This window comes from Rana temporaria, chromosome 4, assembly GCF_905171775.1.
Source record: "Rana temporaria chromosome 4, aRanTem1.1, whole genome shotgun sequence".
NCBI lineage: Eukaryota > Metazoa > Chordata > Amphibia > Anura > Ranidae > Rana > Rana temporaria.
In genome coordinates this window covers 421734789-421750534 of record NC_053492.1, presented here as the reverse complement: position 1 = coordinate 421750534, position 15746 = coordinate 421734789, and the positions used below count along the sequence as shown (strand labels likewise).

General features: G+C 40.2%; 1 protein-coding gene across 1 annotated transcript; it reads left to right on the top strand.

Moving 5' to 3' along the window:
• Positions 1–4288: 4288 nt before the first annotated feature.
• On the top strand, positions 4289–8411 carry LOC120935773 (homeobox protein Mix.2-like). The gene is made up of 3 exons (XM_040347833.1): positions 4289–4454; positions 6097–6362; positions 7555–8411. The coding sequence occupies exons 1-3, from the start codon at positions 4301–4303 to the stop codon at positions 8236–8238; spliced, it is 1104 nt and encodes a 367-aa protein (XP_040203767.1). The 5' UTR covers positions 4289–4300; the 3' UTR covers positions 8239–8411.
• Positions 8412–15746: the final 7335 nt, after the last annotated feature.

Here is a 15746-nt window from a genome sequence, read left to right as displayed (position 1 = left end):
TTGTTCAATTAAGCTTTGGCAACAAAACCAGGAAGCTGATTGGTTTCTATGTTGCACCAGATTTTTCACTCTTTAGTTTTAGTAAATAACCTTTTCTATCTCTCTGGGACTCTATTGATGATTGTATGGTCTGAGCACTGACAGGCTGACCCCCCCACCCCTTCAACCTCTGCAGAAATGCTGGCAGCACTCATATGTCTATTTCCCAAAGACAACCTCTGGATATGACGCTGAGCAGGGGAGGGCTGGCAGCCTTAGGCCTGGGGGGAGAGTCCAGTCAAGTGGCCGTATAGAGCGTGGAAAAGTGATGGATCGAGGAAAACAGTCTAACATTTTTCATGATCACAAGAGTCTGCACAGAGGCCCCCTTACATCAGAGTCCGCACAGTGGCTCCCCTTACATCAGAGTCCGCACAGAGGCCCCCCCTTACATCAGAGTCCGCACAGTGGCCCCCCTTACATCAGAGTCCACACAGTGGCCCCCCTTACATCAGAGTCCGCACAGTGGCCCCCCTTACATCAGAGTCAGCACAGTGGCCCCCCTTACATCAGAGTCCGCACAAAGGCCCCCCTTACATCAAAGTCCACACAGTGGCCCCCCTTACATCAGAGTCCACACAGTGGCCCCCCTTACATCAGAGTCCACACAGTGGCCCCCCTTACATCAGAGTCCGCACAGAGGCCCCCCTTACGTCAGAGTTCGCACAGAGGCCCCCCTTACATCAGAGTCCGCACAGAGGCCTCCCCTTACATCAGAGTCCGCACAGAGGCCCCCCTTACATCAGTATCCGCACAGAGGCCCCCCTTACATCAGAGTCCACCAGTGGGAGGTGAGCAGCGGCCAGGAACTGTGTTAACAGAGCTCCAGCAGGCATACTCCTGCTCTGCAAAAACAGCATTTGGTAGTGGCAGCCGGGTGTGCTGTGCATATTGTCACCAGCCCGGGGGGATATTTCCACCCTGCCCCCCTGCCAGCCCTCCCTGACGCTGAGCACGTGCACTCAACCTCTTTGGTCGACCATGATGAGGTCTGTTCTGAGTGAACCTGTCCCGTTATACCGCAGTATGGTCTTGGCCACCGTGCTGCAGCTCAGTTTTCAGGGGTCTTGGCAATCTTCTTATAACCTAAGGCCATCTTTATGTAGAGCAACAGTTCTTTTTCAGATCTCAGAGAGAGTTCTTTGTCATGAGGTGCCATGTTGAACTTCCAGTGACCAGTATGAAAAGAGTGAGAGCGATAACACCAAATGTAAACACACCTGCTCTCCATTCACACCTGAGACCTTGTAAAACTAACAAGTCACATGACACTGGTGAGGGAAAATGGCTAATTGGGCCCAATGTGGACATTTTCACTTAGGGGTGTACTCACTTTTGTTGCCAGTGGTTTAGACATTAATAGCTGTGTGTTGATTTATTTTGAGGGAATAGCAAATTTACACTGTTATACAAGCTGTGTACACTCACTACTTTACATTGTAGCAAAATGTCATTTCTTCAGTGTTGTCACATAATAAGATATAATAAAAAATTTACAAAAAAGTAAGAGGTGTACTCACTTTTGTGAGATACTGTAAGTACTTTACAACTCTCCGAGTTTACCATGGTACAAGAATGCAGGAGGTCCGACATTTTTGTGACTTCACTTACTGCATGCTTAATGGTCAGGGGTTAATTTACTAAAACTGGAGAGTGCAAAATCTGGTGCAGCTGTGCATGATAGCCAATCGGCTTCTAACTTCAGCTTGTTCAAATAAGCTTTGACATTAAAACCTGTAAGCTGATTGGTTTCTCTTCAGACCTGAAGCTGATTTTGCACTCTCCAGTTTTAGTAAATCAACTCTGTTTCTTAGAAAGTATTAAAGCCAGAAACGGACAGTAAACTAGCATTTTCAGAAGCAGGTCAGCTGTGGTATCATAAGACTTGTAGTTTAATTCCTAGCACACACAATCAGAAAATCAGATGAAAAATATCGCTTTCGAATCGAACGTACTATAATCTTATCAATAGTACACAGATTTTGTGAGCTGATCACGACAGTTCATCCGAAATTATTTAAAGGGACAAACACAAAAATTAATATTGTACGATACCAGAACATACAATTTTTGTTTAATCAGTACAGTATTCGTCCAAAAAAATTGCAAGAGCAAGACCACGCATGCTCGGAAACAAAATAATACATTACAAAACAATACAACACATTACTTCCAAAGTTGTATTCTGTTGTACGAGAATTTTCGTAACTTTAGTTAACTCTTTATTTACAATGAGACTAACATGCAAAAAAAAACAGGTGATCATTCGTCCAATATTCTCATCATGTGTACGAGGCATTCAAAATTTTCGATTTTCTTTCTATGTATGGCCAGATTTACAGTAAGATGTTTACCCAACATACTGAGGGGCAATGGACAAATAGATGGGTATTAGATAGATGCACAGTAAAGGGATAGATAGATAGATAGATAGATAGATAGATAGATAGATAGATAGATAGATAGATAGATAGATAGATAGATAGATAGATAGACACAGGGATTTCCTCCAACACTCCAAAGACATGCTAGTAGGTTAACTGGTTGCCGACCAGCCGCCATCGTTTTACGGCGGCAGGTCGGCTCCCCTGCGGGAGAGCACGTAGCTATACGTCGGCTCTCGTGCAGGCCACTAGGGGCACGTGCACGCCCCCCGCTCGCCCCGACTCCCATGCGTGTGCCCGGCGGGTGGGATCGCCGCCGGGTACACGCGATCGCTCGTTACAGACCGGGGACCGGGAGCTGTGTGTGTAAACACACAGCTCCCGGTCCTGTCAGGGGGAGAAATGCTGATCTTCTATTCATACAATGTATGAACAGAAGATCAGTCATTTCCCCATGTCAGTCAACCCCCCCTACAGTTAGAACACACCCAGGGAACATACTTAACCCCTTCCCTGCCCCCTAGTGTTAACCCCTTCACTGCCAGTGGCATTTTTGTAGTAATCCAATGCATTTTTATAGCACTGATCGCTATAAAAATGCCAATGGTCCCAAAAATATGTCAAAAGTGTCCGAAGTGTCCGCCAAAATGTCGCAGTACCGAAAAAAAATCGCTGATCGCCGTCATTACTAGTAAAAAAAAAATATTAATAAAAATGCCATAAAAATACCCCCTATTTTGTAAACGCTATAACTTTTGCACAAACCAATCAATAAACGCTTATTGCAATTTTTTTTACGAAAAATATGTAGAAGAATACGTTTCGGCCTAAACTGAGGAAAAAAAATGTTTTTTTTTAATATATTTTTGGGGGATATTTATTATAGCAAAAATTAAAAAATATAATTTTTTTTCAAAATTGTCACTTTTTTTTTGTTTATAGTGCAAAAAAACAAAAACCGCAGAGGTGATCAAATACCACCAAAATAAAGCTATTTGTGGGGAAAAAAGGACGCCAATTTTGTTTGGGAGCCACGTCGCACGACCGTGCAATTGTCAGTTAAAGCGACGCAGTGCCGAATCGCAAAAAGTGCTCTGGTCTTTGACCAGCAATATGGTCCGGGGGTTAAGTAGTTTATTAGCTCCTATATAAATTAGCCCTAATACATGTATATACAGTATGTAAGTATGTGAAATAGGGACCTTAGATTGTAAGCTCCTTGGACAGGGTCTGATGTGAAAGTACAATATATGTAATATATGTAGTATATGAGCTGCATAAATTGTTAGCACTATATAAATACTTAATACATATGTAGCATTTAATATATACATAATAAATATATATATATATATATATATATATATATATATATATATATATATATATATATATATATATATATATATATGATAGATACATAATATTGTACCTTATACTAAACCATCCTCCACCTTATTGCACTCTAATAGCCTCTCATGCGTGGTTTAGTATTTTAATGGTCCCAGATTTGCTCCTAATTGATGTAAGCTGTATACAGTTTGTAAGGTGTATATAGATCAGGTTTCTGGATGTTCTATGAGGATGTGCTGGGCTCATGAAGTGTGCCTTCACCCCAGAGATGTGTATTCCATCCTATTGTGTCCTCCACCCAGCAGGAAATAATGACTGGCTTCTCTAACCTGAGGACAATAGTGTCTACCTGCATGCCACCCATCTTCACACCCCTCAAGGCGTATTTCACACCTCATTACTTTGATCAGTCTGGTTGGCCCTCAGTGTATTTAAAAGAGAGCAGAGTGCCAGTGTCCAGTCCACAGGAAAGCATAACACAGTTCAGACGAAAACAAGGAGGAAAGGATACAACCAGCAGGGAGATGGCTGGATACACTCAGGACACTGAGGACTACTTCCCAGATTGCTTCTCATCCAGCCCCAACCACATGACCTTCACCGAACCCCAGACCCAGTATGGTGGTCTCAATCTGGTCCCATTGCAACATAAGGATTTTCAGTCAGCCTGTGTGAAGGGTAAGTAATTTCACTATTCAACCAATGCACAATGATGGAGGTCTCTTGTTATCTGGACTAGGTGGAATTAGATCTCAGGTGGCTATTAGAGTTTTTATTATTTTTTAATAATGCGTATACTTGTGTTGGACATCTTTTGTTTCTCTAGGAGCTTTCAGGCTACAAGTCTTAGTATAACCATTCCAAATGCTGGTTTGATAGAAAAAAATAAGCTGTAAGTTTTGAGTTAGTCCATAAAAAGTGGACCGACTCAAAAGAGTAATTAATAGCTGTGGATGGTGGAATTTGTGAGACTTCTAATTTATAGTCACAATTAGTCTGAGATTAAGATGTAGAGTGACACTGATTATGAGTAACAAACTATTATTATTATTCAGATTTGTGTGTTTAAAATGCCAATTTGTTAAAGTTTTACATAGACCAGGGAAGGGTTAGAACCTCTGCCAGACTTTTAATGCTGTCTGTGTCCTTTCTGTTTGTCCTGGTGATCACAGAAGGCGACGGATAATCTCAACATTAACAGTTGTTATTGGAATGGGGATAGACTGGCAATTTTCCAATGGGGACACATGTTCCCATTAAAACTACTGGGGTTTTAATTGTTCCCTAATATATATATATATATATATATATATATATATATATATATTTGTGGAAATGTTATTATAAAAAAAAATAATAATAATAGCAATGTGCTTAATAATTCCTGAAGGAGTTTTTTTTTCTGTCTTATATTTATTCATTAGCTTACATTTAAAGGTTATACCTATAATAGTAATAACGTCTAGTCTACCTCTTATTGCTTGGGGGTTCAATTGGAATGCTTTTTGTCCACTATAGCTCTTAATATTGTTTCTACCCTTCTTAAAATGTGTTGGCATTTTTCTGCCGCATGTTCCTTCACATATAATGCACCAGGGAGAGTGGTTGATCGTCTTAATTTCTGTAGTGGGTGTCGAAACCTTACAACTAGAGTCCCTGGGAAATAGGAGAAACCTCTTTCTGAATGCACTAGAGATCTTTGGCTTCAGTGCCTTATAAGCCACTCACCTGGACATGCAGACAGTGAAGTTAAGCCTCGTACACACGACCGAGGAACTCGACGGGCGAAACACATCGTTTTGCTCGTCAAGTTCCTTGTGAAGCCGTCAAGAAACTCGACAAGCCAATTTTCTCCATTCCCGTCAAGGAAATAGAGAACATGCTCTCTTTTTGGCTCGTCGAGTTTCTCGACAGTTTCCTCGACGAAAATGTACACACGACCGGTTTCCTCGGCAAAAAAATATCTCCCAGCAAGTTTCTTGCTGTTTTTTGCCAAGAAACTCAGTCGTGTGTACGAGGCCTTAGAAGCTCTGATTTATACACTTGTTCCAGGCCAGAAAGTACTGAAGCTATTAGATCAACTTGGTCAGCTGCCCTCATTCAGTGGGATATTTCCTGAAATATTTCATACATAGCATGTCAACTTTTTTTCTTCCTAATTGGTGCTCCAAAATTGTTTGTTGTGGTTGCTCACCATTCATGCCAGTGTTGTTAACTCTGGGCACCCATCATCCATATCTGTGTGTATTAGTTTGTGGTTAGCTAGGAAGCATCTGTATATACTGCTAGATAATAAAAGCATAATTCTTTTTGGTTACAGAAGAGATAACAGAACAGGCCATCATTAACCAAACTTCCACCCAGTCATCAACATTGAAGAAGAATGTGAAGCGTAATAAGCAAGTGGTTGTCACTTCGCCCACAATTATGGAACAAGCGGCTATATCACAGCGCAGGAAGAGAACGGTGTACAGCCAGGAGCAGTTGGACGTCTTGGAGGAGTTTTTCCAGAGAAACATGTACCCAGATATCCATCACCGAGAAGAATTGGCCAAACTAATTTATACCCCTGAGTCCAGGATCCAGGTATGTGGATGACAATCACCATTGGGGATATTTTTTGCAGACACACAATAATCCTCCATTCAATTTTTTGCTGTGTGATAAACGATTTTCAATGTTTCTCTTTTCTAGTGTTCTAAAGTTCCTTCTTTTACTTCTTCCAAAGCACGATATCTTTACTTGATGCACTTCCTGTTTCAAATGCTCATTCTTTTTGATGATACTCCTATCCTTTAATTGTTCAATTATAACCGTATGCTCTCCTCCTTTACCTGTTCTACTTCATAGCCTGATGCACTTCCCAAAGTGATCTGGTCTACCACACCTTTACCTGTCCCATTATCCTTTCACCTTTCTTTCTTGATTCTTCTCCCCTTTACCTGTTCTAATATTTCTTTACTTGTTCATAAGCATCTTGCCTTCATCTTTCCTAATGGTTTCTCATTTAGTGTAATACCTTTTCACCTGTTCTCAAGTCCTTACATTTATTTGGTCCTGATGCTGTCTTTATTTTATTGTGGTCTAACTGCAACTGTCTCTCTCCCAATGGTGGCAGTATTAGTCTACTGTCACCTCCATACATTGGCAGTGTTTTCTCATGTCGTATGCAATATCTCTGTATTACGCTTACAGGGAAACCCCTAGGGCTTTAGCATCCTCTTCTCAAGGACACCCTCACAGTTTTAATTTTTTAAGTGAAAGACTTAAATTAAGGAATATGTAACTTTATTATCTTAGGAAAGTAACTACAATCCCCAAAAATGGTCAGTTATCTGGCTTGTTGTGTTAAGCCCTGTACACACGATCGGTCCATCCGATGAAAACGGTCTGATGGACCGTTTTCATCGGTTAACCGATGAAGCTGACTGATGGTCAGTCGTGCCTACACACCATTGGTTAAAAAAAACGATAGTGTCAGAACACGGTGATGTAAAACACAACGACGTGCTGAAAAAAACGAAGTTCAATGCTTCCAAGCATGCGTGAAGTTGATTCTGAGCATGCGTTAAATTTAAAACAAGATTGCTTTTTTTTTAACCTATGGCTAAATAACCGATGGTGCCCACACACGATCGGTTTGGTCCGATGAAAACGGTCCATCAGATCGTTCTCATCGGTTTGACCGATCGTGTGTACACGGCATAACTTTGCATAATTCATTTTTATTCACTAGTTTTATTTTGTGGAACTCAAATACATTTTTTGTTTTTGACAGGTGTGGTTCCAAAACAGGAGAGGAAAGGCCAGACGTGATAAAAGCAAATCCAGTTATTTCTCAAATGCAAACATGAGCTACACCAACATCCGGCAACCAGAGAATATCTATTCTACAACATCAACACTGAAGCATCCAATGATTGCCTCTGAACAACCACAGGTCATGGCTCACCAACAACAGCCTATGATGAATTTATCACAAGATTTGTATAACCAAGCTCCAGAGTCTACCTCCTACCCCCATTATTCCTGTCCTGTTCCCCGGGACAGGTTTATGATGCACCAGGCCCCACCCAGCATGTATCAGCAACAAAATTCACACTCCAACAACCAACAGCACTTGTACAAAAACATGGCCCCCATCATGAGTCCCAAGGCAATGGACTTAAGCAGAAGACCCTATAGGCTGTCTACAGAGCCTGACTATATGATGGACTTTAATAGCTACCCACCCAACAAGACCATTACACCAGAGATGAGCGTCAACATCCCACCAATCCCACCATCTACAGCTTCAAGGAACCATGGCGAAGTCAATCCTTTTACCAGGCAAACAACATATTCAATGTCAATCATGCATGATGACTACTACGGGGAAGGTTCTGAATCTGATTCCGGTGTCAGTGAGAGGTCTCCAGATTCTGTCTCCGACTCTAAAGAAAGCATCTCTTCTGTCCTCTAGCCTATAAATGGGTAAACAACACCAATAGTTAAAAGACCTGGAGGGAGCCATTTTTGTTTGTACTGCTTTTAGGAAATATCTGATGCCACACTGCCACAGCATAAAACTTCCAATTAAACGTATTTGTTTAAAGTGTAAGTAAACCCCCCTAGCGTTTTCAGCCAAGGAAGCTGCCATCTTTGCCTCTGTTTAATCTATAATGATGCTGCACATGTGATCAGTTCTGACACCAGCCATTGGATGATTTGACAGTTTGTTTGAGAGCACAACCAATGGGAGTGTTATGCCGCGTACACACGATCGGACATTCCGACAACAAAACCGTGGATTTTTTTCTGATGGATGTCGGCTCAAATTTGTCTTGCATACACACGGTCACACAAATGTTGCCAGAAATTCCGACCGTCAAGAACGCGGTGACGTACAATACTACAACGAGCCGAGAAAAATTAAGTTCAATGATTCCGAGCATGCGTCAAATTGATTCCGAGCATGCATAGGATTTTTGTGCGTTGAATTGCATACACACGATCGGAATTTCCGACAAGAACTTTTGTTGTCGGAAAAATTGAGGACTAGCTCTCAAACATTTGTTGTCGGAAAGTCCGATTGTGTGTACGCGGCATTACATTTCCAGCACGTGCCGGAAAATAAACAGTTTTATAGATTTTACGGGTTTACTTCCGCTTAAAGTAGAGAGAAAAGGCTTTAGGAAGCCAACTGAGGGGTTTATTTACTAAAGCTTGGGAGTGCAAAATCAGGCTCACTTCTGCGTAGAAACCAATAAGCTTCTAACCTCAGCTTGTTCAAATAAAGCTTTGGCCATAAAACCTGGAAGCTGATTGTCTTCTATGGAGAAGTGAGCCTGATTTTTCACTCTTCAGCTTTAGTAAATAAACCTCTCTGTTTCTGGTATGAAGTTTTTGGTTGGCTGACATCTCAGATAAAAAGCTTATAAATTTATCCTTGAGCTACAAGTAACTTTAAGGCATGCACAATTGTACTTTATGCTTATGCAAAAAAAAAAAAAAAAAAATCCTACTTTTACCCTTTTGCTTTATGATTATAATATTCTTACTGGGTAAACCAGTAAGTTTGTTTTGTATATATAAGTTTCCTTTAAATAAAGCATTTGAAACAAAGTTCTGTTTGCATATTATTGCTGCACAGATTTCTTATGTTACAACAAACATGTACAGCAGGCCATAGCAGCCAATCGAAAATTGAATTTCTTTAGTTGTTGTGTTCTTTTCAGCTGAAAGATCAATTTTGATTGGAGTCTGGAGTCTTCTTTATTATTACCTTATTAACCACTTAAGGACCGGACCAATATGTTGCTACATGACCCAAGGGGTTTTTACAATTCGGCACTGCGTCGCTTTAACAGACAATTGCGCGTTCGTGCGACGTGGCTCCCAAACAAAATTGGCGTCCTTTTTTCCCCACAAATAGAGCTTTCAAATTGTCGCTCTATTTTTGTTTATAGCGCAAAAAATAAAAACCGCAGAGGTGATCAACACCTCTGCGGTTTTAATTTTTTGCGCTATAAACAAAAATAGAGCGACAATTTTGAAAAAAATTCTATATTTTTTACTTTTTGCTATAATAAATATCCCCCAAAAACATATATATAAAAAAAAAAATTTTCTCAGTTTAGGCCGATACGTATTCTTCTACCTATTCTTGTTAAAAAAAATCGCAATAAGCGTTTATCAATTGGTTTGCGCAAAATTTATAGCGTTTACAAAATAGGGGATAGTTTTATTGCATTTTTATAAAAAAAAAATTTTTACTACTAATGGCGGCGATCAGCGATTTTTTTCGTGACTGCGACATTATGGCGGACACTTCGGACAATTCCAAAAAAGTTGGTAAAATTTACATTAAAAAAAGAGATTGCAATGATTTGCAAATCTCATAAATGGGTGTTGTACTCATAATAGAAAATAGAAAACATATCAATTGTTTTAACTGAGTAAATGCATCTTTTAAGAAATAAATTAAGTAATTTTGAAATTGATGGTAGCAACATGTCTCAAAAAAGTTAGGACAGGGCAACAAAAAGCAGGTGAGTGGTATTAAAGAGGAAGAAGTGGAAGAACATTTTGTAACTAATTTGGTTCATTGGTAACAGGTCAGTAACGTGATTGGGTATAAACAGGGCATCTTAGAGAGTCAGGCCTCATACACACGATAGGTTAAACAGAGGACAACCGTCTGATGGACTGTTTTCATCGGTCAAAACCGATCGTGTGTGGGCCCTATAGGTTATTTAACCATCGGTTAAAAAAAAGCCAACTTGCTTTAAATTTTAACCGATGGATTCCTAACCCATAGGTCAAAACCGATCGTTAGTAGGCACAACCATCGGTAAAACATCCACGCATGCTCAGAATCAAGTCGACGCATGCTTGGAAGCATTGAACTTTGTTTTTTTTTCAGCACGTCGTTGTGTTTTACGTCACCGCGTTCTGACACAATCGTTTTTTCAACCGATGGAGTGTAGGTGCGATGGAACATCAGTCAGCTTCATCGGTTAACCGATGAAAACGGTCCATCGGTCCATTCTCATCGGATGGACTGATCGTGTGTACAAGGCTTCAGGGCCGGACTTACCATTGGGCTTGACTGGGCTCAAGCCCATGGGCCCCGGATGGCAACCCCCTTTCAAAAAAAAAAAATATATATATTTTTTTAGGGGTCCGGAGGCCCCCAGGGCCCCAGATGGCAAACCCCCCTTTTTTTTATATAAAAACAAGTTTTTATATATATATATATATATATATATATATATATATATATATATAATTATTAAAGGGCCCAGAGGTCTCCAGGGCCCCCGGATGGCAACCCCCCCCCCCCCCTTTTTATATAAAAAAATTTACATTTTTTTTATATATTTTTTTTTATTAAAGGGCTCAGAGGTCCCCAGGGCCCCATGTGGCAACCCCCCTCCCCTTTTTTTTATTTTTTTTATAAATGTTTTTATTTTATTTTTGTTTATATTTTTTTTTATTAAAAGGTTTAGAGGTCCCCAGGGCCCAGAGGTTTCTTTTTATTAAAGGGCCCAGAGGTCCCAAGAGCCCCGGATGGCTACCCCCTTTTTTTATATGTATATTTTTCTTTATTTCTTCTTTTTTTTTTTTGTAAAGGCCCCCCCCCCCCCTTCTCAATTTTAGGCAGCACCCCCCCCCCCCCCCGGTTCTCTGCTCCAGGTGGCTGTGAAGGGAAGAGAGCCGACACCATTCCGTGCACAGGTGAGAGGCATCCCCCCCGCTCAACAACTTTAATGCGCACCCCCCCGCTCAACAACTTTAATGCGCCCCCCGCTCAACAACCAACTTTAATGCGCACCACCCCCCGCTCAACAACTTTAATGCGCCCCCCCCCCCGCTCAACATCTTCGATCCCCAACCAATTCCAGGGGGCCCCTTCAACACTCAAGCCCAGGGGCCCCCACCACCCTAAGTCCTGCCCTGATGTTCAGCTCCAGTTAGCTGCATGCCACCAAGGTAAACAAATCCATACATTCTACTGAAAGCAAGAGACCTCTCCCCCAATAAAAGTTCTGTAACTAAGCACATTTACCTTGCAGAAGTTCAGCAGCAGTCACACACGCAATGTTCCAGGATGTTTGGCCTTTCATAGTAACCTGATGAGGATTTGTCACCTGATAACAGTTGGGAAAAGTTATTTTGTTTAGTTGCCCAAATCTGGTCCTCAGGGCCCCTAACAGAAAATGTTTTTCACTTCTCTGTATTAACTCCCAGCTAAAATATTTGGAAATTATAGATGAATGTCAAAATTTACAGTTTTACATTTTATATTCATTGGAAACTTTGATTTTGCGCTTTATAACATAACTGAACAATTTCTACCCTCCTTATGCCCATTCATTTTGCAGTGCATATTTTAACAGAAAATATTTTTTTTTTTAGTTTCTTTGCTAAAATATAGATGCATGTGGTGCCCTGGCTAGTTGCAAATGTCACCCCAAAGCACTGCATTTAGTTTTGTGCATTAATGTGCGTTGTGGTAATGGTCAGTAAAACACGTATTTTCTACTTTACTCTCAATGAGCCCGAAGGGGAAATTTTAAAGGGCAAACTATAGAGGTTTGGCTTAAATTCCACTTTTTAATATAATATACTGTATTAATATATATTTTTTGTATTTATATAACATTTTTATTTTACAAATAGAAAGGAATTCTTTCTTGATACATGTAGGCTGCCATCTCTTTGCTGACTTTTCCTTTGGAGAAAACTAGCTGCAGGACCGTCAAGTTGATCCACTGGTCTCAATACTTTGAATCACTGTCCCAGAACATATATGCAGGTAATGGCCTTTGATTTTCCTGACCTGCAAACTTTTGTCAGGTCAGTGACTCATGCCGCGTACACACGATCATTTTTCGGCATGAAAAAAAAGTTATTTTTCAAAAATGTAATTTAAAATGTTCGTGTGTGGGCTTCACATAATTTTTCAGGTTCTGAAAAACGACAAAAAAAAAATTCAAACATGCTGCATTTTTTAACGTCATTTTAAACTATGTCATTTTTCGGGTTGTAAAAAATGATCGTGTGTGGGCTAAAACGACATAAAAAACCTGCGCATGCTCAGAAGCAAGTTATGAGACGGGAGCGCTCGTTCTGGTAAAACTACCGTTCATAATGGAGTAAGCACATTCATCACACTGTAACAGACAAAAAAGCGTGAATCGTCTTTTACTAACACAGAATCAGCTAAAGCAGCCCAAAGGCGAATGGAACTTCCCCTTTATAGTGCCGTCGTACGTGTTGTACGTCACCGCGCTTTGCTAGATCATTTTTTAAAAACGATGGTGTGTAGGCAACATCGTTTTAATGATGAAGTTGGGAAAGCGTAGTTTTTTCGACATGCTGAAAAACAACGTTTTTTTTCATGCTGAAAAATGATCGTGTGTACGCGGCATCAGAAGTACTGAAGCCAAAGGATCAGCAAAACAGCCAAGCAATTAGGAGGTCAGCAATGGCACTCCATATGTTTTACTTATCATATACTACTGCGTGTTCATGCATTTACCAGGATAACTTTAACTGCTTGGCTGACAAAAGTTATGATTTTTCCTGGGAGAAAATTCAACTCAAAATTTGCTCATTAACATTAGATTCAACAAAAAATTCCATCTTTGTCCTTTAATATTTTTGCTTGTCTTAATCTGAACTCATTGTTGAATCGTTTCTTTTAGCTCCTAGATAATCAAATGAACATTCTGAAAATCAACAATTCTACAGATGTAAGGCCAGTATAAGGCCTGGTTCACACCTATGCATGTTTTAGTGCGTTTTCAGTTTTGCAGAAACACACTGCAGTCCATTTAACATGGTTTCCCATGGTTCATGTTCACATCTGTGCATTTTATTGAAAGGGACAGGGACTTCTTTCTGGTTTTTGGTTCCATAGACTTCAATGGATCAAAAATGTGTATTGAAAAATGCACCTGGAATATACAAACTGCAATCTGCATAGGTGTGAACCAGACCTAAATCTCAGGTTGCACACACAGATGCTTGAACCACAAAAAGGATGTTATTTAACAACTTAGACTGGCCTTACAGCTATAGAATTTAATTCGAACATTTGGACAAGAAAGCATAAAAATTACTCATCCAGCCACTCAAGGGTGCCTTTATGGACTCTGTTTCACAGAACAGACATTCTAATTCCAGATTAACCTGCCTGGCGGTGTTCCCGAGACTGACTCGGGGTTAGATTTTCCTGCTGCGAGCGGTAACCCCGAGTCAGACTCGGGCTTGCCTCGCTGGATCCACAGGCACTGTTTACTTACCTTGTTCCTGGATCCAGCGATGCCACCGCGCTGTGTGAGCGAGCGGGACCTCGCTCGATTCACACAGCGTTCTCCTGTGCCGCCGATCTCCGTTCCCTGCGACGTTACGACGCACGGGGACGGAGAACGGCGCCAAATTCAAAAAAGTAAACAAACACTTTACATACAGTATACTGTAATCTTATAGATTACAGTACTGTATGTAAAAAAAACACACCCCCTTGTCCCTAGTGGTCTGTCCTGTGTCATGCATGTCATTTTATATAATAAAAACGTTTCTTTCTCCCTGCAAACTGTAGATTGTCCATAGCAACCAAAAGTGTCCCTTTATGTCAAAAATAGTTTTAGATCAGCTAAAAAACAGCGAAAATAAATTATAATCACTTGCAGAATTGTGCGATAGTGATTTGTGGGGAAATTAGTCATAAAAAAAAAATAATAATGACAGAGACAATTCTGCAACTGAGCAAATTTCAGTGATTTTGATTTGATTACATTATTGAATAATTTTTATTATAATTATATTATTATTTGTTATAATTATTTATAATTATTTATTATATTATAATTTATAATTTTGTTTTTAAAAAAATGTCATACCCGGGATGCCTATTAGAATCTTGTTTGGTCAGATTTAAGTGAGTTATTTCTAAAAATTACAGACCTACAATATAAAACGCCAAATTTCCTTGCAAATAATGGTACCGCTTTCAGCATGTTTTTTCTGAAAGAATCATACCGCTAGGGAGGTTAAAAGCCCATACACACAATCAGAAAATCGTATAAAAAATACCGCTTTCGAAGCGATAGTACGATAATCTGATAGTTTCGTCCGAAATTTTCTAAAGGGACAAACACGAAAACATTTCTTGTACGATTTTCATTTAATCGGTACAGTTTTTGTCTGGAAATACAATACAAATTTATTCTGTCGTATGTTAATTTTTTTGTACTTAAAGGGGTTGTAAAGGTAAAAAAAAAATCCCTAAATAGCTTCCTTTACCTTAGTGCAGTCCTCCTTCACTTACCCCATCCTTCCATTTTGCTTTTAAATGTCCTTATTTCTTCTGAGAAATCCTCACTTCCTGTTCTTCTGTCTGTAACTCCACACAGTAATGCAAGGCTTTCTCCCTGGTGTGCAGTGTCGTGCTCGCCCCCTCCCTTGAGGGGGGAGGGGGCGAGCAGGAGAGTCAGGACGCTCTCTACGTTGCAGATAGAGAAAGGAGCTGTGTGTTAGTGGGCGTCCTGTCTCTCCTGCTCGCCCCCTCAAGGGAGGGGGCGAGCATGACACTCCACACCAGGGAGAAAGCCTTGCATTACTGTGTGGAGTTACAGACAGAAGTACAGGAAGTGAGGAATTCTCAGAAGAAATAAGGACATTTAAAAGCAAAATGGAAGGATGAGGTAAGTGAAGGAGGACTGCACTAAGGTAAAGGAAGCTATTTAGGGATTTTTTTTTACCTTTACAACCCCTTTAAATAACCTCTTCATTTTCAATCTGGACACTAGCAAGCAAAAAAAGAAAGGATGATCATTAGTTCGATAATCTCATTGTGTGTACTAAGCTTAACTTTGAAAAGTGCATGCGCATATGACTAGTTATGATTTTTTCCAGCCCTGGAGCAAACTCAACTCAAAATGAGTCCATTAACATTAGATTCAACAAAAGAATTCCCAT

Coding starts and splice junctions, on each gene's coding strand:
- LOC120935773 (XM_040347833.1), top strand. CDS start 4,301: ATGGCTGGATACACTCAGGACACTGAGGACTACTTCCCAGATTGCTTC. Junction 4,455..6,096: donor TCAGTCAGCCTGTGTGAAGG/GTAAGTAATTTC, acceptor TTTTGGTTACAG/AAGAGATAACAGAACAGGCC. Junction 6,363..7,554: donor CCCCTGAGTCCAGGATCCAG/GTATGTGGATGA, acceptor TGTTTTTGACAG/GTGTGGTTCCAAAACAGGAG.